The sequence below is a fragment of the Mobula birostris genome, chromosome 23, assembly GCF_030028105.1.
Source record: "Mobula birostris isolate sMobBir1 chromosome 23, sMobBir1.hap1, whole genome shotgun sequence".
Taxonomy (NCBI): domain Eukaryota; kingdom Metazoa; phylum Chordata; class Chondrichthyes; order Myliobatiformes; family Myliobatidae; genus Mobula; species Mobula birostris.
This window is the reverse complement of record NC_092392.1, coordinates 4,362,934-4,386,870: the sequence shown is the minus strand read 5'-3', so window position 1 is coordinate 4,386,870 and position 23,937 is coordinate 4,362,934. Positions and strand designations below refer to the sequence as shown.

Here is a 23,937-nt window from a genome sequence, read left to right as displayed (position 1 = left end):
TAATCAGCTAGTCTTCTATCCAGTATGTTACTTTCTGCACCTGTTCTCTGTCTGCAGAATATGCTGTTTACATGAAGAATTCCAAGAAACTGGTAAAACACACCCTCTACAAACCCATGTTGAATTTGCCTGATTAAGTTGAATTTTTCAAGGTGCACTGCTAAAACACCTTTTTTAGTAGCTCTAATGTTTTCTTTGCAACATACATTAAGCTAATTGGCCGGTAGTTTCCTTTGTATGTCACCCTTTTGAACAGAGTTTTATTCAGTATTTTCCATTCGCTCGGATCTATCCCCAATTTCAGAAGTTTTGCAAAATTAAAACCGACACATCAATTATCCCACTACACTTCATTTATTTTACTAAATTGGATCATTAGGACCAAAGGCCTTGTCAGCCTGTGTCTCCACCAGTTGGTGATTGAACATAGGCTCCTTCCTCCCCTTCGATTCCCAATTAATGGCTACTCCGGGACAATACTTGCAATCTCTCTTCAAGAGGATCACAACCTTGTTGTAGGTTTTGGAGCCTTGTGTACCTCAATGAGCTGGAGTGCTATGCTGGTTGGAGTCATGGCTTTGTGCTTTGGCTCTTAGTAGGGTCACCCATTCCACACATGTCCAAGGGTAGAGGCCAGACTAAGAGTGTTCCACTGGTCCTCCAGGTTCGGCAGTTCAACTGAAGGCTAACAGCACTGACTGGTAAAACAAAACTGTTATGGAAACATCAATGGAGAATCCTTCTACAACTGTGTGCGATGGTATTCCAGAGTCTCCACCCGGAATTTGCATGGCTGACAGCAGTGAAAACTGAACTACTAACACGATGAAAGAAGCCGTGAACACCCGCAGAGACGAAGGACCTTCATATCTTTTTAATCCAGCTGTCATCTCTTTGTTTTCCATTCACTCCACAGACTTATTTCTTATGTGACCAGGCTTACAAATTATCTATAGAGACTATTACTATGGTTTACATTTCCAACTGGCTTTGTTTTGAACCCTAATTGTGCTTCTCGAGTAATTTTTTGATCACCTTGGTTTTTTTTTATATTGTGTCTAAACTTGATGGGCCAAATGGCCTAATTACGCTCCCACACAATATTGGAGGAACTCAGCAGGCCAGGCAGCAGCTATGGAGAAGAGTGAACAGTCGCTGTTTCGGATTGAGCGCCTTCATCAGGACTGGAGAAAAAAAGATGAAGTGTCAGAGTAAGAAGCTGGTGGGAGGCTGGAAAAGGGGGGATCTAATAGGAGAGGACAGAAGGACATGGAAGAAAGAAAAGGGGAAGAAGCACCAAAGGGAGGTGATGGGCTGGTAAGAAAATAAAGAGAGAGGGGGAAAATGAGTTGGGGAATGGGCTATTACCGGAAGCTTGAGAAATCAATTTTTGTGCCATCAGGTTGTAGGCTACCCAGATGGAATATAAGGTGCTGCTCCTCTAACCTGAGTGTTGCCTCATCGCGACAGTAGACAGACCATGGACTGACATGTCGGAATATGAATGGGAAGTGGAATTAAAATGGGTGGCCATTGGGAGATCCCACAATTCCTGGTGGACAGATCGTAGGTGCTTGGCAAAGCGGTCTCCCAATCTACATCGGGTCTCACTGATATATAGGAGGCCACACCAGGAGCACTGGATACAGTAGGTGACCCCAACAGACTCACAGGTCTGGAAGGGTTTTTTGGGGCCCTGAACTGTACCATGGTGGCTAGTACTACGCTACTGCAGATCAGGACGATGGAGTTCCGAGATCAATTCCAATGCTGCCTGTAAGGAGTTTGTATGTCCTCCCCATGATTCACGTGGGTTTTCTCTGCATCCTTCCGGTTTCCACCCATATTCCAAAGGCGTACCGGTTAGTAGTTTAATTGGTTATTGTAGATAGTCCTGCTATTAGGCAAGGGTTAAATAGGTAGGCTGCAGCGATTAGGCAAGGGTTAAATAGGTAGGTTGCTGGGAGGTGTGGCATGTTGGAACATAAGGACCTAATCTACACTGTACCTGTAAATAAATTGTATTTCTAGACAGTGTATGCTCAATGGATTTAATCCCAACTGGAGTTTTTGATATGAATACAACTTTCTTCAGTTTCATCTTTTTGTTTCACAATATACCATTATCATATGGTTTGAGAACAAGGTGGGATGATTTCAGCTAAGAATATTAAAAGGCACACAAATTCAAAATATCTTTTCATTCTCTTATCACAGTGGAACATTTCTTATTTTATCTCACTTTTATATTATCAACTTGAATACAGTAGAACTGGAAATATTCTTTGGCTCAGAATGAAGAAATCTGTGATTAAAAGATAAAATGTAAATCCTACCTTGTAAAGTCTTCCTCATCTTCTCGCTTAAGCCTCATCTGTTTAGGTTGAGCCATGTTTGCCCAGCTTGGGAGGGATGTGAGCAACCGACTGATGTCCTCATCCTTTACCCATGATGCACTAATGACCAATTTCTCTTCTGATTGAACAATGCTCCTGTAATGACAATGAGAATCTAGTTTTACAAAGCGCTTATTAAAAAAGACAGTTTGGTGTCGGAATTATCCCAATTCTCATATTATCTTAACCTCCTACTGAAAAAATATGTCTTTTGTTATTTTACTAGGATTTGGTAAGATATTAATAATTTTTGTTTATGTAACTACTTTAATGAAGTTAAATACCTAAAGGAAGATGAAAGACATTTTTAAATTTAAGTTAACAGAGAGGTACATAGAACATATTAGTGAATATGACATGAAGGAAAAAGTTGGAATTACAAGAAAAATTGGTTGATGAGACAGGTATAAAGGAGCAAGAAATGTGGAAAAATGCAGATAATTAAATCAGCAGCTGAAGGTAAAGATATGTACATTATCACACATACATTGAAAAATCAAAGTATACAATGAAAAACGCAAGCATGAGGAAATCTGCAGATGCTGGAATTTCAAACAACATACAGAAAAATTGCTGGTGAACACAGCAGGCCAGACAGCATCTATAGGAAGAGGTACAGTCGACGTTTCGGGCCGAGACCCTTCGTCAGGACTAACTGAAAGAAGAGATAGTAAGAGATTTGAAAGTGGGAGGGGGAGGGGGAGATCCGAAATGATAGAAGACAGGAGGGGGAGGGATGGAGCTAGGAGCTGGACAGTTGATTGGCAAAAGGGATATGAGAGGATCATGGGACGGGAGGCTTAAGGAGAAAGAAAGGGGGAGGGGGGAAGCCCAGAGGATGGGCAAGGAGTATAGTGAGAGGGACAGAGGGAGAGAAAGGAGAGAGAAAAAATAAATAAATAAATAAATAAATAGCTAGATAGATAGATAAGTAAATAAGGGATGGGGTACGAAGGAGAGGTGGGGCATTAACGGAAGTTAGAGAAATCAATGTTCATGCCATCAGGTTGGAGGCTATCCAGATGGAATATAAGGTGTTGTTCCTCCAACCTGAGTGTGGCTTCATCTTGACAGTAGAGGGAGGCCGTGGATAGACCTATCAGAATAGGAATGGGACATGGAATTAAAATGTGTGGCCACTGGGAGATCCTGCTTTCTCTGGCGGACAGAGCGTAGGTGTTCAGCGAAAGGAAAGACATTGTTTCATTTCTGTCAAAGACCAACACAGTCCGATTATGTGCTGAGGGGCGTCTGCAAGTGACATCATGCTTCCAGCACAAACATCGCAAACCAGCAACTTGTAATACTAATCCGTATGTCTTTGGACTGTGGGAGGAAACCAGAGCACCCAAAAGAAACCCACAGGGTCACGTGAAGAATATACAAACACCTTACATATAGCAGGAATTTAACCCTGAATGCTAATTCTGCAGTAGTATTATGCTGACTTCTATGCTACTGTGGCACCTTGTAAAGTGTGGTTGTCAGTGGTGGAGTGATTAAATTCAAGGATGTGCAAGAAGCCAGAATTCTGAGATCAGGGGTAACTTGGGTTTAAAGAACCAGGAAAGCACAAGATGACAGAGGTATTTAGAAATGAGAATGTGACTTTTAAAATCAAGGTCATCTTTAAATAGAAGAAGTATAGGGTAGCAAGATAATGACATAGATGATGGATAAATATGACCTGGCATGAATTAGGACACAATCAACAGAGATTAGGATGACAAGTTTACAGAGCCAGTCAAGAGTGCACTGTAATAGCCATTCAGAGATATCAGAGGCAGGGATCTGGATTTGAGACACAAATGAGCTGAGACAGTAAATCTGAGGAGGTGGGAGAATGTAGTTTTATTTGTGAAATGTATATTTGGCTCACTGTAATATCAAGTTTGTTAACAGTCTAGTTAAATTTTAGAAAGCTGCCCAGAGGGAATAGAGTTGTTTGTTCACAAATGAAGTCTGTGACAGAAACCAAAAATAGCTTCTTCTTCCCAATATTCAGTTGGAGGAAATTCTGCTATCCGGTGCTGGAGAAATACAAGTCAGAGACAGAGGAGGGGTCAAAGTGGTTCTATCACCACGTGTACATCCAATAGAACATATCATGGGCGCGTAGCAGTTAGCATGATGCTAGCATTGCTCAGGATGTTCCAACGTTCAGTGTTCAATTCCGGCGCCATTCTGTAAGCGTCTCTGTACATCCTCCTCATGGAACCCGTGGGTTTTTCCCGGGTGCTCCAGTTTCCTCCCACAGTCCGAAGGTAGACCAGGTAGGTTAATTGGTCATTGTAAATTGTCCTGTGATTAGGCTGAGGTTAACCGTGGTTGTGGGACCGCTGGGTGGTGCAGCTCGAAGGGTTTACTCTACGCTACATCGCAAACAAATAAATAAGCATAAGTACTGAGGTATAGCTGAAGAACAGGCTCACCATGTTTGTGCCGACAATGATGCCAATCTAAATGAATCTCATATACCTGCACATAGAAGGTATCTCTCTCTGCCTTGCTTGTTGATGTATCTATCTGGATGCCTCTTAAACTTTGCCATTGAACCTGCTTCTACCACACTCTGGCAGCATGTTCCAAATACCTACCATATCCTAGGTAAAAAAAGCCTTGCAAATTTCCTATAAACTTGCACAACACATGTCAGTGATAACAAACCTGATTCTGATTCTCATCTTAAACCCTATCTATACCTCTTAGAAGAACTTCATTTACTTCTTTTAGGTCACCACTTAGCCTCTCATGCTCTAGAGAAAAGAATCCAAATTTCCCTACCTTTTATAGCTAATTCAGGGAACTATGGATTTACATTCCAAGATCTCTCTATTCTTAAATAATTCGAAGGATGAAATGAAAGAGAAGATTGGTAGCTTGGGTTGGCTGCTTGATAGTAGGGTTGTTCCATCGGCAAACAAACCTACAAACTAAGGATGAATAAACTCTTCTTGGGCTTCAAGCCAGGTATAGGTATCGAATATAACCAACGTTTCGATGGCAAACTTCATCCCTGAAGAATATTAAAGAGGAACTTTGAAGAGGAATTATAGAGAAGTGTAAAACCCAAAAATTACTAATAAGGGATTCATCAGAATTAGCAATATAATTACTGGCATAGACGAAAGGGGTTCCTGCATTTAGGAGAATATTCTTGATCAGTATATTACTCACCCATTGAGAAGCTTTGCTGACAGAAATGAAAAGATCATAGATATAGAAGGGGCAAGACAATGAAGGCACTTGAAAACAAGAAACATCTCAAAAAATGTGATCAGAATGAGCTTTAGGAAGAGCTATTGTATGGAAAGGTATTAACGGCACCAAGATAAAATAAGGCGATTGGAGAAGGGCCAACATTAACAGGATGAGTAAGGTCTGGCCTGAGTAAACTGGGATAAAAGTTTGATATGTAAAACTACAGTTAAACAATGGTACAAGCGATACTGCAGATACTGGTGATCTACAGTGATACACACAATGTGCTGGAGGAGCTCAGCATGTCAGGCAGCATCTACGGAGGGGAACAAAAAGTCCATGTTTTGGGCCTAGACCCTTCATCAGATGCTGTAGTGTTCTCGTGCAGTGTGTTGAAACTCTGACTAAACACCAAGTTAAACTGGAGCCAATGAAGACAGAGTCGTAATAAGGTCAACCATTTACTGTGCACTTTTCCACATTAACATCGTATGGTGTATGACGGGGTCCTGAATTACCCCTATGAACTGTGCTTTTGAACAGAGAGAGATGAAGACTAACAGTTGGACTGTCACTGGATAACTTTTGGACTGTCACTGGATAACTTTTGGATTTCTGCTGAGTTGGAAATAGCACCGAGCAGCTCGTAAGTTGTTATGGTGACCGAAGGCAGCGTTATTTGATGGACACTCGATGTTATGATTTTCCAGCAGCGTGTTGATACTTCTCAAGGACATCGCCTGCTTGCATTTCTTATACAGGGAAGAGAAGGAGGAGTTATTTGAATGACAGCTGGTATCCAGTACGGTGAGATAAATAGGAGGTCAGATAATATAGACCTCAGACACATGTTTTGGACACTGCCTGAGCTTTGTTGTGCCCGCAGAAAAAGTGGGTTTTTGGGAGGATCGATCAGTGGCTCTTGCAGTGAAAAGAAAAGGGGTTGACTGGTGGGGAGTTGTCCATGTGTCCACCCTTGCCTGGGTGATAGCTCCACCACAGAAAACCAGTCCCCTTTTGTTGTGGTCATAGTTGGTGACTTTTAAAGGATTTCAAAGGACAACGAGAAGATCGACGGCGTCAGCTCACCTGAAGACTCAAATCTCTCCCTCTCTCTCTCTCCATCACTACTCAACTCAATACCACAAACTGAACTGAACTTTACTCATCATCGTAAGACTGTATCTATTTACCCCGAGACTTGAAGAAGCTTGGTTTTTTATATATATTTCCACACTTACTGATATACTCACTTATATATATAATCATTGCTAACCTGTTTGACTTATCTACATTTATATTACTGTATTGCATAGTTACTAATAAATATTAGTAGGTAATAGCAATACTGGACTCCAAAGTGTTTTCCATCTCTGCTGGTTCTTTATTCCCGTCATGGGGTACGTGACAGGTGAAAAGGCGTTGCTTCTATAATGTTTCTTTGTGGGTAGACATAGAGCTCTTCATGATCATGCTGCACACATGGCACCCACCTTCACACCTTCCTGAACCAGAGGTTACACATAAGATGCGACGAAACCGGAGGTGACGCCATCACATGCCGTGATATACCATACACAATGAATTTACCTTTGTTATACGGTAACATAATGATCAACCTTTAACTTTAACTAGAAAATAGTTACCAACAAATTATTTAAAGCGTAGACCCAACAAAGTCAAACAAATGCATTAAGGGCAACACACTCCCCGCCTGACCTTTGTAAGGTCACTATAAACATGGTATAGAACTTTAGTCTCCAGATCAGTTTTTAGGTAGAAGTAGAACAACCTCTGTAACTGGTCTCAGGTTTCCTTTTCAGGGTTCGTTGTAAAGAAGTGAACCGGCTGACTGCCTGCTCTTTGTTGTTTGGCAAGCACTGGCATGGATCTCTGAACGGTAGTGGGGCGACCCAGTTGTTCGCTTCATCTCTAAAAAACCTTGTGTCCATTATTTTTAAGAAGATGGCGTCTTCCACTGATGGAGCAAGTTTATTATCGTGCTTAGTTTGAGCGAAGACTGACTGTCCCAGTGTCTTCTCAGTTACTTTACTATGCTCGTGCCTTTGTTGTGCTTCCTTAATACACATAACACTTGTGGAGGGCTGAGAAATTGATTTGTGGCCTCTCTCTAGCACTTTAGGCTTGAGTGTGTTAACTGTCGGTTTGTGTACGATGCCACGGCACACCTCTCCTATCACCACCCAGCCCAGATCCAGACGTTGGGCGAAGGGGCGTTGTGTGGTCCATTGACCTGCTGCCTGACTTTGTGCACCCTAAGAACATCTCTTCTGAGTAACAGGAGTATTTCTGCTTCCGGATCCAGTTCTGGGATGTGCTTGGCGATGTGGTGGAGATGGGGCTGGTGTAGCACTGTGCTTGGCGTCGGAATCTCGGATTGGTTATTTAAGATCTCATTGCACACTAAGTGGAGGGAGACTGATGACGACTTTGCCATCCAGCGACTCGAGCTGGAAGCCTTCTGCTTTCCTGCCACATGTTTCTGCGATGCCAGAGCAAGTTCTGAGGTAGTATGGGAATGGATTACCCTTTACACTGAACCACTCGAAGAACTCCGGTCTCACTAGTGAGCGGGTGCTCTGGTCATCCAGAATTACATAGGCTTTGATGGCCTTGTCCTTGGCTCCCTTAGGGTATACCTTAGTGAGGCAGATCTTTGAGCATGAACGGCTTAACTGACCTGGACTGCAAACTTCTGTGCAGCTCGAGCTGACAATAGTTGTATTAGAGTGATGCTCTCTCTCCCTGCAATCCTCTTGTGGGAGTGGAGGAGCCTTGGCAGTTTGCGGTGACGGGCCAGGATGCATGGCCCCATCGTGATTAGTGCTGTTACATTCCGAGCACTTTACGGGGAACGTACACTCGTTAGCGAGGTGGGAGGAAGAGGAACAGCACTTAAAACATATCCTTTTTGCCTTGAGAAGGGCCTTTCTTTCATCAAAGGGTTTGTTTTGAAACATTCTGCATTTTTTGAGGGGGTCGGGTTTGTCGTGCAATGGACAATTCTTGCTAGAGTCATCGTTGATTGCGGAGACTTCGGTTTTATGCACTGAGACAGGTTTATTGATGGCAAAATTGTTCGAAATGGGTTTGACTGGGCTGGCGTGAGTTGTGGTGCTGCCTTGATTCATGAAGCTAGGGTCGGTTCGCCTCTTCGCCTCCTTGCACACAAACCTACTGAAATACTCAAAGGGAGGGAATCCACCACCGTTCTCCTCCTTGTACTCTGAGCCAATAGACATCCACCTTTCCTGCAGCCCAAATGGAAGCTTGTCCACAATTGGTCCAATTCCGCGTGAGGTATCCAGATATGACAGGCCAGTTAAATAGCCTTCTTCTTAAGCACCTTAAATCTCCATGAGTAAATCTCCGAGTTCTCGTAATTTAGTGTGGTCCTTGGCTGACACCTTAGGAAAATTGTCCAGCCGTTGAAATAGCGCCCTCTCAATAATTTCAGGGGCCGCATAGCACTCCCGCAGCCTCTCCCATGCTTTGTGTAAGGCTAGCTTGGGGTTGTTGACGTACACTGAGCATATGCGTTTCACCTGTTCACTTGATTCCTTTCCCAGCCATTTAGTCATAAGGTCCAACTCTTGGATTGCTGTGAGCTGGACTCCACCAGTGGCCCTGGTGAATGAGGAGTACCACGCAAGGTAATTTTCAGGCTTATCGTCAAACTGGTACAGTCCTGAATTGACGAGGTCTTGTCTCACTAAATACTGTGCCAAGGGTTCTGCTGCAGGTGGCGTGCTAAATGGGGGACATATGACTGAGTACATACGTTCATGAAGGGATTTGATGTTCTGACTTCAGCTTTTGTCTCTGATCTCGCCGGATCTGGTAAGTTTGGTGTCAGGAAGTATTCGCAGTCAGCCCTTTCATACTTCAATTTGTGGCAAGGTTGCAATTGTGAGTTGTCTTCCCCAGGTGGACGCGATGCAACGAAGCTTCCCTGTGATTTCACATGAGATGGGACGTCAACAGGCAAGTATGGAGAGGGAGAATGAATCTGCAGGTCAATTTGAGATTGGACATATTCGCTGGTGTGTTCCAATTTGGCCCTTTCTGACATAGATTTTCCTGCTTCGTCTAGAGCGTGCATTTCTTCAGCGTTTTCCAACACTTGTGCTTCCACCGTGGCCGCATTAGCTTCTCGTTGTAGCGTCAGCACTTCTAACTCTGTATCTAACCTTGCCTTTTCCAACTGGTTTTCCGTTTCTCTGGCAGCATTTTCCTTCTGGTTTTCCAATTCTCTCGCAGCCTTTTCCTTCTGGTTTTCTGCTTCTCTGGCAGCATTTTCCTTCTGGATTTCCGCTTCTCTGGCAGCTTTTGCCATTTTCAGTCTTGCTTCTTGGTTAGCGTATGACGCTCGCACCTTGATGGCTTCTGCTTTAGCTCTTGCGAGGGCAGCCACACTTGTTGACGTCCTACTGCTCTTGGCACTGAGTGCAAGCCACTTGATGCCTGATCGCGAAGCCATCTTACCACTTGTTGAAACCTCTAATGATTTCGCCTTTTCACTGTAGTGTTCTCGTGCAGTGTGTTGAAACTCTGACTAAACACCAAGTTAAACCGGAGCCAATGACAACAGAATCATAGTAAGGTCAACCATTTACTGTGCACTCTTCCACATTTACATCGTATGGTAAAAGGCGTTGCTTCTATAATGTTTCTTTGTGGGAAGACACAGAGCCCTTCACGATCATGCTACACGCATGGCACCCACCTTCACATCTCTTCGAACCGGAGGTTACACATAAGACACTGCGAAACCGGAGGTGACGCCATCACATGCCGCGATATACCATAGATAATGAATTTACCTTTGTTAGACTGTAACATAATTATCAACCTTTAACTTTAACTAGAAAATAGTTACCAGCAAATTATTTCAAGCGTACACCCAACAAAGTCAAATAAATGCCTTAAGGGCAACACAGATGCCTTAAATTAAAGGTGTTTAAACTGAGTCACAAAAGATCAGGAAATTAAAGCCAGAGGTGAAGATTCAATAGGCATGGTTCACTTATTATATGGAAAGTTATTATTGAAAGGCTATGAATAGCTACAGTCCATATTGTAAAGCTGAACCACAAAGGTGATAAGTTCTGGTTTACTTCTGAACCACGTGCAAAGTGGTAAATGAGTTGAATGCATGATTGTTAAGGAATAAGATGAACTCATGGACTGTATGTGAGATAGAACATAGAAGAGTACAGCACAGGATAGGCCATTCAGCCCACAAAGTTTTGTCAAGCCAGCTAAAATGCAATTTAAAAACACCTAAATACTAATCCCTCCTACCTACACAATGTCCATATCCCTCCATCTTCCTTGAATCCATGCGCCTATCCAAATGTCTCTTAAAAAGCCTCTAATGTATTTGCCTTACCACCATGGCAGGCAACGCATTCCAGGCATCCACCACTCTGAGTAAAAAACTTACCCCTCACATCCCCCTTGAACCTACCCCCTCTCACCTTCAATGACGGTTCTGTACATCAGTATATTGAGGAACTGATGATGAAATGGTGATTTTAGTTACAACATTCTTAATTAATAAGGATTAATTGAATATTTATAGTTGAGGGGTGTTTAATCATTACAAGAAGATAGATATCTACAAAAATCTCGAAAGCAATCTCGCTCATTCTGAAATTCATGTTCTAAATCTGAATAATGTGACCTACAAAGGTGTGAGACAAGGTTTGCTATATTATCCTGGAAATCTACATTAAAATGTATGATAGGAAACAAGCAACTGCTCACTGTTAAAGAATAAATACACATTTTACCGTGCAACAAACCTAACAGGAAGAGTGCTCCGGCAGTGGCTATCTAGTTAACCATGGCATTCAGACAAAGGAGAAGAACTATGATGCTGATGAAACAGGATTGTGCAAATCTCAGTGTTCCGCAAAGAAAAAGCAAGACATTAGTATTACAAACACGAGAAAATCTGCAGATGCTGGAAGCTGAAAGCAACACACACAAAATGGTGGAGGAACTCAGCAAGTCAGGCAGCATCTATGGAAAAGAGTAAACAGTTGACGTTTCGGGCCGAGACCCTTCATCAGGACTGAAATGGAAGGGATCAGGGATCAGTCCAAAAAGGTGGGGTGAGGGGAGGAAAAAGTACAAGGTATATGTGTCTGTGGTAGTGGGTTTGGGTGAGCACATGGTTGAAGAGTAGGAGGGCAGCAGAGATCACAGACAGGAAAGCAGTAAGAGAGTGAACTGAATTGGAATTATATTTTTAATATTAGTGATGATCAAACATATACTAAATTATTGCAATAAACATGCAATAATTGAAGAACAATGTGCTTTCTGTAGCACTTTCACAATATCAAGACATGCTTAAGATTGGTCCAGTTCTAACAAGGTTCTTTGAGCTGAAATATGATTGCACTGTTCCACTTTCAGCAGTCATGACCTAATTTGCTGAGCATGCACAAAAAATCCTGTTTTTATTTCAGAATTCCACAATCTGCAAGTTTTTGCTTTTCATGTATCACAGCCCACAGCAGCCAATGAAATAAGAAGCGGTATGCAGAATGTCAGAGCAGACTTGATGGGCTGAATGGCCTAATTCTGCTTCTATACCTTATGGTCTTGTGGACTAAGGATACGTCCACACTACGCCGGATAATTTTGAAAATGAAGCTTTTTCTCTTCGTTTTGCCCTCCCGTCCACACTGAGCCAGTGTTCCCAGCCCCCGAAAACGGAGATTTTTGAAAACACTCTCCAGAGTGAATAAATCTGAAAACGCTTAATATCCAGCGTAGTGTGTACGGGGTAACCGGAGAGATTTTAAAACGCTGTCGTGACAACACCACACCAACAATGCTTTTTTCTGCTTCTGCTTGGTACTGCGCAAGCTGTTATAACGCGCAGTCAGTGTGAACGGCGTGAGAGCTAAATTGTAAAGTGAGCTTTTTTGACTATTTAAAAGCGCTGTCATGACCTGCCGGAACAGATGTTTGTTGTTTTCTTGAGCGCCACCACCTAACAATTTCAGAACAGACGGACGAGACTGAAGCCAGTTGACCCATAGCTTACTGAATAGATAAGTATACTCACTTCGCCCTGTTTTCTGTCCTGGCTTGTATGAAAGTGGTTTACCTGCAAGTACTTCTCTGACAATAGATGTGTAACAGCCTAATGTAACATTGTATGGAAATACAAGATAACGCTGATGCAGACGTTTTATACATTTAACAAGGTGCTTTATTAATGTAACAGAGTTAGTCTGTTTTTCAATGTTCATCGTCAGCCAGGTCATACTGTCCGTGAACTCCCTGTCGGTTGCCTCCATACGCTCCAGTATTTGTTTTTTTCAAGTTTTAAGTCCTCCTGTGCGAGAGCCAAGAGCAAGTCCTTTTAAGTTTTTCTACTCTGTAACTGGACAAGTGCGCACAAAATATATCGTTTCCTCTTCGCTTTTTTTTCGTGTGTGTCCTGCGCATGCCCAGTAGGAGGAGATTCGCCCAAATATTCGCCTAATGTGGACGGAGATATTTTGAAAAACGCTTAGTGTGGACGCCTGTCGTTTTTACTCGAAACCGACGTTTTCAAAATTATCCGGCGTAGTGTGGACGTAGCCTAGAAGTCCAAGTAAGTTGAATGCAGAGAGTATCCATACAAAATAGTGATAATGACAACATTGTCTACTGTTAATGATGTTAATTTAGGAATAATTACCAGGAATTCCTGTTTTTCTTCAAGATAATATTAGGATCTTTTATGCCTACCTGAGATTTCAAAATTTCATCTCATAGCAAGTGCTCTGACATTATGTTATAATCACATATAAAAACTATAGTTCGACTTGAATGCACAATTTCTGATTTATAACCATCGTGTTAAATATTCTGACCATTGTTTAATCTTCATGAATTTTAAAAATTATTAGTATTATTGAAATACAGCGTGGAATCGGCCCTTCTTGCCTTTCCAACTGCACGGCCCATCATTCCCGATTTAATCCTAGCCTAATCTCGGGACAATTTACAATGACCAACTAAACTACCAACAGATATATCTTTGGTCTGTGGGAGGCAGCTGGAGCACCTGGAGAAAACCCACGGATTACACCAGGAGGACATACAAATTCTTTACAGATGACACTGGAATTGAACGCTGAACCATGAAGCCCTTGGCTGTTATAGCATCATGCTATCTGCTATGCATCATACAGCACAGCAGAAGGTTCACCTTGTCTGAGTTGACCAAGTAATACCAGTTCCTAGCTCTTTGACCACAGCTTCTTCAAGTGTTCTGACAATTCTATGACTCTCCTTTCACCACTTGCCCAAAAAAGGATAATTTCGCCTCAGCTTTGGCCAGTGAATTCCTCTCAGTATCCAAATAACACATAATGTGAAAGAGGATGAGTGGCAAAACCTCACTGGATTGATTCCTGGAATGGGATTTAGTCTATTGAGGAGATATAAGCTAACATATGAGGCACTGCAGAGGCTGGAAGTCCAGAGCAACGCACACAGAATGCCGCAGGAACTCAGAAGGTCAGGAGGGAAATAAATAGTTCACGTTTTGGGCTGAGACCCCTTATCGGGAATAGAAAGTAAGAGTGGAAGATGCGAGAATAAGAAAGTAGGGGGAGGGAAAGGAGTACAAGCTCACAGGTAAGGTGAAGCCAGGTGAGGGTGGGGGAGGGGGGATGATAAGAAGCTGAGAGGCGGTAGGTGATAAAGGTACAGGGCTGAAGAAGAGGGTATCTGATAGGAGAGGAGAGTGGACCATGAGAGAAAAGGAAGGAGGAGCAGCCGCCTAGCAGGAGGTGATGCGCAGGTAAAGAAAAGGGAAGGTGTAAGCAGGAAGCTAGAATGAGGAACTGGAAAAGTGAGAAGGAGGAAGAGGAGAAGTTACTGGAAGTTGGAGAAATCAATGTTTATGCCGTAAGGTTGCAGGCTACCCAGATGGACTATGATGATTTTCTCCTCCAACCTGAGTGGCCTCAGCATGGCAGAAGATAAGGCCATGGATGGACATGTCAGACTGGTAATGGGAATAGAGTGAAAATGGGGTGGCCACTGGGAAATCCCAACTTGGTGGCAGACGGAGTGAAGGCGCTTGATAAAGCGGTCCCCCAGTCTACGTCAGGTATCACTGATGTAGAGGAAGTTGCACAGAGAGCACTGGGTACAGTGGATGACCGCAACAGAGAGGTGACTATTCCTGAAATGTAGTTCCAAGAACAAGGCACGATACTCCAGAGGAAGACTAAACAGTCAGTGGTAAAAGCTTGATATACCCTCTTTGCTTTGGAATTCTATGCATCTCTTTATTAAAATAAAACCCGTACACTTCTTAAACAGCTCTTCAAAGTTTTCTGTTTTGGCATTGAAGTGCGTAACAAAATTGTTTGACTCAGTGAGCTGAATAACTCCTGTGTCATGACAATTCTATGATTTTCAGATGGTTATTTAGGATGTTGTGGACTTCTAAATTAATTAATAAGTTGCCACATTATCATTTCCAGAAATTGTTTAAATGCTGAATTACAGATCTTGGTTGTACTGCTCAACAAAAGTGAAGCAAGAAGGTATGTTAGATAAGTGTACAGATGTAAGGGTTCAACTCCAGTGGGAGATGCAGGGAGAGAGAAAAAACAGAAAATGTTAAGGGCAAAAATGTAGGGGCGAGAAAAGAACAAATTAGAGATAAATAATCTGTTAAAGAGGAGCTGTTGGGAATCCAAAGAGTGATCAGCATTACATGATAAGCACACCACAACTCTCTTCACACAAAGGTCTATTGTTAAAAAGTAACTTATTTTATGAGTCATTGTGTGAAATGTTATGAGAGAGCTGTTAATAATACTTCAAAATAGAGTTAGGCTCTTAAAAATAAAATGTCATGCAAATTAACTCTAATGTGTGTGGGTGTTATTTTTTTAAAAAATCTGTCCCAGAAAACAATGCAGCAACATTGACTTGGCAGTGCCTGCTCGGGGTCTTCTCACAAGATCAGTGGTTTCTGAGAGACTCAAACCACCTTGTCTTGCACCAATAATCATTCCACAGTCAAAGCCACTTAGATCATATTTCTTCCCCATTCTGATGTTTGGTCTGAACAACAACTGAACCTCTTGGCGGGTCTTCCCCATTCTTTTATGCCCTGAGTTGCTGCTACATGGTTGGCTGATACTTGCATGAACAAGGTGTACAGATGTACCGAAGAAAGTGACCTTGTGTGTATATAGAACATCAATGTCATTCCTGGCAAGGATGAATTACTGTATGTATAGTATTGGGACAGATTCCAAAAACGACTGAAGAATTTTAACTGGTTGACAAGCTACTGAAGATATTTCCGACATCAGTTTACTAGCTTGCCTTGCCTTGGGCTTTATGGGCAAGCTCAAGTTTGTCTCATGAGATGTTTAAAATCACTACTCCCTGCTGCTGGTGTATTGTTGAAATAAAAATTATACTGCAAGTATTGGATACAGCTTCTGGCACTAACAGCAATGTGCACCATTTAAGGTTACACAAGTAAAAAATGTAACTGCCTAAATGTACAGAATAGATATAGGAATACAGACTAGTGCTGTCTATTCTAAATGTTTTGCCTCTTTCAACCACAAAACAAGATCCTTTAGGTCAGGAGACAGGGAGGAAATGAAGCATGCGAGAGGGAGCAAAAGGAGAAGATCAAGGTGGCTAGAGCAGAATACAGGATAGAGCTGGAGAACAAGCTTGGGTAGAGTAGCATACGGGAGGTGTGGAGAGGCATGAAGAACATCACTAGTTTCAATCAGCCTAGCTGTAGAGCCTCAGAATGCAGTCATGAATGGGTGAATAAATTAAACCAATTCTTCAATAGATTTGACAATTAAACTCCTGTTCACCCCCCCCCCCCCCGCAGCACACCAGGCCAGGTGCCAAGGTACCTAATACTCCCTCAGCAGCAACGTCTCCCCTCCTCTCTTCTCTGGTTTCACATGTGGATGGACACAGGCTACCACTGTCTACCTCCCCTCCTTGCCCTGCACCTTCCATCCACATCTCCACACATCAACTGCTATCATCCCGACCTTCACCTCCCCCAGCCCCCACCTTCCACCAACTCCCCAGTCAACATGGACTCTCCTTCACTACTGAGCAGGTGAGAAAGGCTCTGGGGAAACTGAGACACGACAAAGCATTGGGGCCGGATGGTGTGAACCCCAAGAACATGAAGGGGTGAGCTGTGCAGCTGTGTGGAGCTCTCCAGCACATTTTCAATCTGAGTCTCAGCCTAGAAAGGGTCCCGATTGTGTGGAAAACATCATGTGTTGTCCCAATACCCAAGAAGGGGCAACCAAAAGCTTTGAATGTCTTATGACCTCAGACATCATGAAAACCCTAGAGAGGCTGGTCCTGACTCACCTCCAACCCCTGGTCAGTTCAGCCCTTGACCCCCCGCAGTTTGCCTACTAGGAGCACATCTACCTGCTGAACAGAGCCTACTCCCATTTGCTCATGTTTTTCCTGATTTCTCAAGTGCCTTCAATACCATACAGCCCTCGTTGCTGGGGAAAAGCTCTGTTCAGTGAAGGTTGGCACATTGTATCCACCCAGCCCACATACTTTGCGTCCCTCTTCCCTCCGGGAGAAGGCTCAGGAGCTTGAAGACTCATATGGCCAGATTTGGGAACAGCTTCTTTTCAACTGTGATAAGACTGCTGAACGGATCCTGACCCAGATCTGGGCCGTTACCCTCCAAATATCCAGACCTGCCTCTTGGTTTTTTTGCACTACCTTACTTTCCATTTTTCTATTTTCTATTTATGATTTATAACTTAAAATTTTAATATTTACTAATTTTTACTATTTTTAATATTTAATATTTGTAATTCAGGGAGCAGGAAGCGCAGAATCAAATATCGTTGTGATAATTGTACGTTCTAGTATCAATTGTTTGGCGACAATAAAGTATAAAGTATAAAGTAAGGTATCCTGGATAATGGACTACCTGACTGGCAGGCCACAGTTTGTGTAGCTTCAGAGCCGTGAGTCAGACATGGCTAAAAGCAGCACTGGGGCCCCACAGGGGACTCTGTTGGCTCCCTTCCTATTTACCCTGTATACCCTGGACATTACGTACAACACTGAGTCATGTCATTTGCAGAAATTCTCTGATGACTAAGCAATATTTGGGTGTATTAAGGGAGGATAGGAGGATGAATACAGGGCCCTGGTGGAGGACTTTGTCAAATAGTGCAAGCTGAATCTTCTGGAGCTCAACATCAGTAAGACAAAGGAGATGGCGATGGATTTAGAAAGACTAAGCCTGCACTGCTCCCTGTTACTATTGATGGTGAGGACGTGGATGTGGTGAGGACCTACAAGTACCTAGGGGTGCACCTGGATGACAGACTTGTGCAGAGCACCAACACAGAGGCTGTGTACAAGAAGGGCCAGAGTCGCCTCTACTTCCTGAGGAGACTGAAGTCCTTTGGAATATGCAGGCTTCTCCTTCACATGTTCGGCCAGTCTGCTGTTGCCAGTTCAATCTTCTATGCGGTGGTGCGCTGGGGCAATGACATCAACATGTGTGATGCCAACAGGCTCAATAAACTGATTAGAATGTCTGGCTCTGTTATAGGAGTCAAACTGGACACACTAGAGGCTGTGGTAGAACAAAGGACCCTACAGAAAACTCTGGCAATTCTGGGCAATGTTTCTCACCCCCTGCATCCCTTCTTGGCTGAGCCGAGGAGCACTTTTAGTAACAGATTAAGACAACTGCACAGCTCCAAACAGCACTACCTGAGGCCATTCTAACCCTTGGCCATCAGGCTCTATAATGATTCAACCTACAGCTGGGGAAGTGATAACCCCCTCCTGTTAGAATGTTTGAATTAACTCATTTTTTATTCTTTCTTACTCCTCTTCTAATATATGCATATTTGTATATCTGTGCACTTGTAGTGCTACTGTGACACTGCAATTTCCTTTGGGATCAATAAAGTAGCTATCTAACTATCTATCCAACATCTTTGTCACCAAGCTCAGACATGATCACATGGCAGACGACTTCCTGAGTCCTCCCTCTACTGGGTCCCATATGGAGTGCCTCATCTGCACTCCCTCTCTGTATTAATTCTCTGTCCAGGTTCAACATTCCCCCACACAATACACCCTTCCCTGTCTCAAATCCTCAAAACTCCCTCAAAAGCTTTATCGCCGTGAATCGCTTGTACATCATTCGAAGTTTTCATTTTGTATGCTCACTGAACTTGTTCCCTAATCTCACAGCTCCATGCTCAATAGCGTTGATTGTGTGTTTTATGTTCTAATTCAATGTACTCACAGTAGCTCTCCTCTCCTATTTCACCTCCAATGTTGTGTTTACTTATTCAATTTTAAGAATAAATTATATGAATTATTAAATGAAAATCTAGACTGTTTTTCCACTTTTCCCACAACCTCTTGCTCAATGTTTCAAACTCATGGAGGGAACCATCTGCTCGGCTTTTTACCTCGTCTCCGAGGTACAGAACTAATGACAGCACCTGATTAGGTGGCACAACATCAGTGGGAAAGAACCCCAGTCTGAAACAGTTCAGTGCTCTTTATTCAAGGAACACCTGCCACTACCGAAGCATGATTTCATATGATTTCCTCATTTACTCAATCAGTTGGAAGATCTGCTGACAGTCTTGGGACACAGGTCCTGGCATGTACATACTTTGGCAACCATGGTGAGAATGAAGGGGGCTCAGATGTCTATACTGAGCCTTGCTGACAGCTACATACAGAAGAACACACAGTGATGAAAAGGGAATAAAAATCAAATCTCTTTCACTCAGCACTGCCAGTTCAGAGGTTTCTAAAATAGTAAAATGCCTTGGGCTTTGCACTTAAGATATTTAGGAACAAAATGACAGTTTAGCTCTTTAATTATTGACATTCTATTTTTCTTGGTTCTTTGTCAGTATTTGCATAAATAAAATATAAGATTATTATAAAAATTCACAGAGGACTGATACTGTGTCGTGTGATATAAATGAAGGGACTTCTCTACATGATAAAATATCGGAGGTCTTTTATCCGAAAATTTTTTATTGTGAATTCTCCTCCCCTCCTCTCCTGAGAATGGTGACTAATGATGGGGCTTTCAGCAATGTGTGATGGCAGGCCTCATCACTTCAGCCCCAGGAGCATTCTAATCATGCACATGCAAAGACAGGAATGCTGCTGGGCTATTTGATTTTAGGGGCATCCCATACCTCCCTGAACATTTATCACCTGTCTTAGAGCAAGACAACTGCTACTTTGTTCATTGTCTTGCTCTAACCAGGTGATAAATGTCTCTTTACTAGACCATTTTGGAGGACATAAAGATACATTAATGACTGCTTTACCAGGACATTAAGTGTAGCTTTGGTCTTCAATACTAAATAGATGTTGAAGTATTGGCCACCACTTAAGCTGCTGTCCTAACATTTGGTTCAATTACAAAAAAATCTGAATATTAAAGCAGGCAGACTTCACTCAATGATTCAGAATCAGAATCAGGTTTACTTATTTCTCTTTTTTTTGAGATACAAAGTGGAACAGGCCCTTCGTGCCGCATCGCCCAGCAATCCCCTGACTTAACCCTGGCCTAATCACGTGACAATTTACAATGACCAATTAACCTACCAACTGGTAGGTCTTTGGCCTGTGGAAGGAAACCAGAGCACCTGGAGGAAACCCATGGGGTCATGAGGAGAACGTATAAACTCTTTATGGGCAGTGGCAGGAATTGAACCTGGGTCACCTGTACTGTAAAGCAGCGGTCCCCAACCACTGGGCCGCAAAGCATGTGCTACCGGGCCGTGAGGAAACCTTTCCTCATTCCCTGTCACGCCTACTGTTGAGCCATTACGCACGCGAGGTTATTACCCGCGCGACATCCATGTCAGCGCGGGAAGGAGATCAACTCCTCGGGCTTGCAAATGATGGCGGGCTGAAAAGTATGTTTGACATAACATCTCTGCTGGCATTCCGGATCAAGGTCAAGGCTAAATATCCTGAGATAGCCACGAAAGCACTGCTTCCATTTCCAACATTTTTCTACGAAGCAGCGTTTTCTGCAGTGAATGCAACAAAAACTAAATTGCGGATTAGACTGGACATAAGGAACCCCATTCCGAGTATCGCCGTCTGCCATCACCCCTTGATGGCACCAACTTGTTGCAGGGAAACAAGCCCAGGGCTCCCACTGATTCAGCGATATTGGTGTGTTGCAATGATTTTATATGTTCATACAGGAAAAATATGTGCTGTGTGCTTAATATCCAAACGTTACTTAAAATGTTATGATGCTATTGACTTATAAGTGACTTATATAACCATATAACAATTACAGCATGGAAACAGGCCATCTCGGCCCTTCTAGTTCGTGCCGAACGCTACTTTCACCTAGTCCTACTGACCTGCACTCGGCCCATAACCCTCCATTCCTTTCCTGTCCATATACCTATCCAATTTTTCTTTAAATAATAATATCGAACCTGCCTCTACCACTTCTACTGGAAGTTCATTCAACATTTACTTCAAGCTCCCCTGTCCTCCCCGATAATTGACTTTTCGCTATATTCATGCAAGGAAAATATGCGTTGTGTGTTTAATATTAAATTCGTTAGATAAACCCTTTTAGAAACGAAATTGAGTGTATTAGCCACATCACCTATATTCCAGTCGTGATTAACACCTCACCCCCCCAACAGAATCGGTAAAAACGATTTGCAGAGAGGAAAAAAATCGGCACGTACACGCATGCGCACTGGTGCCCGCGCAAGGCTTCATGGTCATTGTAGTCTCTCTGGGTAAACGCAACGTATTTGACTGCTACTCTTGTCCGTTGGCAACCCTACCCACCACCCCCCTGCCCCCGGGTCGGCTGGTCCGCAAGAATATTGTCAATATTAAACTGGTCCGCAGTGCAAAAAAGGTTGGGGACCCCTGCTGTAAAGCATTGTGCTAACTATTATGCTACCATGCCGCCCCAAAAATATCACTTGCATATGTTGTGAAATTTGTTAACTTGGTGGCAGCAGTAAAATGCAGTACATAATAACAGAAAAACCTGTGAATTACTTAGTAATAATCAGAAGAGGTCACAAGACCATAAGACATAGGAACAGAATAGGCTATTCAGCCCATTGAGTCTGCTCTGCCATTTCATCATGGCTGATCCTGGATCCCACTCAACCCCATACACCTGCCTTCTCGCCATATCATTTGATGTCCTGACTGATCAGAAACGATCAACTCCACCTTAACTATACCAACGGTCTAGGCCTCCACCACAGTCTGTGCAGAGCACTCCACAGATTCACTAGTTTCTGGCTAAAAATATTCCTCCTCACCTCCGTTCTGAAGGGTTTCCCTCAATTTTAAGGCTGTGCTGTCTGGTTCTGGATACCCCCACCATAGGAAACATCCTCCCCACATCCACCCTAGCTAGTCCTTTCAACATTTGGTAGGTTTCAATGAGATCCCCCCCAGCATTCTTCTAACTTCCAGTGAGTACAGGCCCAAAGCTGCCAAATACTCCTCATATGCTAACCCTTTCATTCCTGGAATCATCCTCATGAACCTCCTCTGGTCTCTCTCCAATGACAACACATCCTTTCTGAGATATGGGACCCAAAACTGTTGTCAATACTCCAGGTGAAAGGGGTTCTTAAAGATGGGCGCCGCCATTGTGAGGCAATGCTCCCTCAAGATGTCCTGGATGCTACGGAGGCTAGTGCTCATGATGGAACTGGCTAATTTTACAACTCTCTATGGCTTACTTTGATCCTGTTCCGTAGCCCCCCTCCCATATGAGACCATGATGCAGCCAGTTAGAATGCTCTCCACCTATATCTGTAGAAATTTGTGAGTGTTTTTGGTGACAGACCAAATCTCCTCAAACTCCTAATAAAATATAGCTGCTATCGTGCCCTCTTTAAAGCTGCATCGATATGTTGGGTCCGGGTTAGGTCCTCAGAGATATTAACCCTCAGGAACTGAAACTGCTCAGTTTTGTTCCCTCTAGGGCAGGGCTTCTCGACTGGCATTCCACAGAACCCTAGGGAGAGGTCACTATGGGTTCCGAAAGAGATCGTGATTTAAAAAAATAAACATCTTTTTTTGAACTTTACGCAATGCACGATGTTCACACTCACAGTGGTGGGCAGTGGCCGAGCAGACCCATTAGTAATCTTGTTAGAATTCCCATTTCTCTTGTAAGAAAAGAAAATCCTAATGTTGTCACAACATACCGCTTTCTTCACAGAGAGGTGCTGATGTCAAAAATTTTTGGCAATGCAATGAAAAAAGTTCTGGATGATGCTACAAAAATGGTTAACTTGCACACTTTATAATTTGGTCTTTAACTTTAAAGCGAAGAATGTTGACCAAAATAGGGCGGGGTTTACCTGAGGTCTGAGAATTCGATATGAAAATTCTATGAGCTCTTTCAATATCGGGAGGTTGAGGTAGAATATCCAGAAATAAAGATTGAAACAAATTGGCAAAATAGTCCAATAAATTCCCACTCTCAGAACCTTCCTCAAGTCCGATAATTCGTGTAGTATTCCGACGAGATTTCGCCTCTAAATTGACAATTTTACGTTGAGCCTGTTCCAAGCGGGTTGAAATATCCACAATCTGACGTTTCGATTCTTTAAACTCATTATTCAAGGAAATAATATTTTCCTCAATAGTCTGAAAACTCTGTCGGAACGACTTCAACTCAGAAGTGTTACTGTCTATTTTGTTGTCGAGAGCCATCAACGCACGTTCCAAACGCTCAGCCCAGACAGGCATATCTTCCGATTTTTCTTTCAAAGTTTTTCCCTTTCCATTGCTGGATTCAAAAAACTGCTTTCCACTTCTTAAAGGATATGATATGATGACAACTATTTCCCTCTAAGATCCGAGAAATAAAAGTTAAAAATTCAAGGTTTAAACTGGGGAAAAGGAGGAATTAAAGGCAGCCGCAAAATTTATATATTATTCCATCGAGCCGCAGGCAGAAGTCCCAAAAACAGTTAACTTTATTAAACAAAGATCAGTTCACTCAAGAATATTTTAAAAAACTGTGAAAATCTGGACATAGAGCATACCAATCTGCTCCTACATACAGAAATTGGAGGCTTAGCAGAGAAAGAGTTCTCATCAGGGTGTTTGAGCTGAAAGGTGAATTGCAGGAGTATTTTCTAGAAAATAGTAGGCCGGATTTTGCTGAATGCTTTGAAGATGAAGAATGGCTGCAGAAACTAGCCTACTTGGCAGACATTTTTCATCATATGAACCAGTTGAACAGATC

General features: G+C 42.8%; 1 protein-coding gene across 1 annotated transcript in view; it reads right to left on the bottom strand.

The window, feature by feature from the left end:
- The window catches only part of exoc4 (exocyst complex component 4), a 554,471-nt gene that overhangs the window by 69,192 nt on the left and 461,342 nt on the right, over positions 1 to 23,937 (bottom strand). Inside the window, exon 12 of the mRNA XM_072241246.1 lies at positions 2,337 to 2,492. Within this exon, the coding sequence (XP_072097347.1) occupies positions 2,337 to 2,492 (156 nt within the window). The remainder of the gene's footprint in view (positions 1 to 2,336; positions 2,493 to 23,937) is intronic.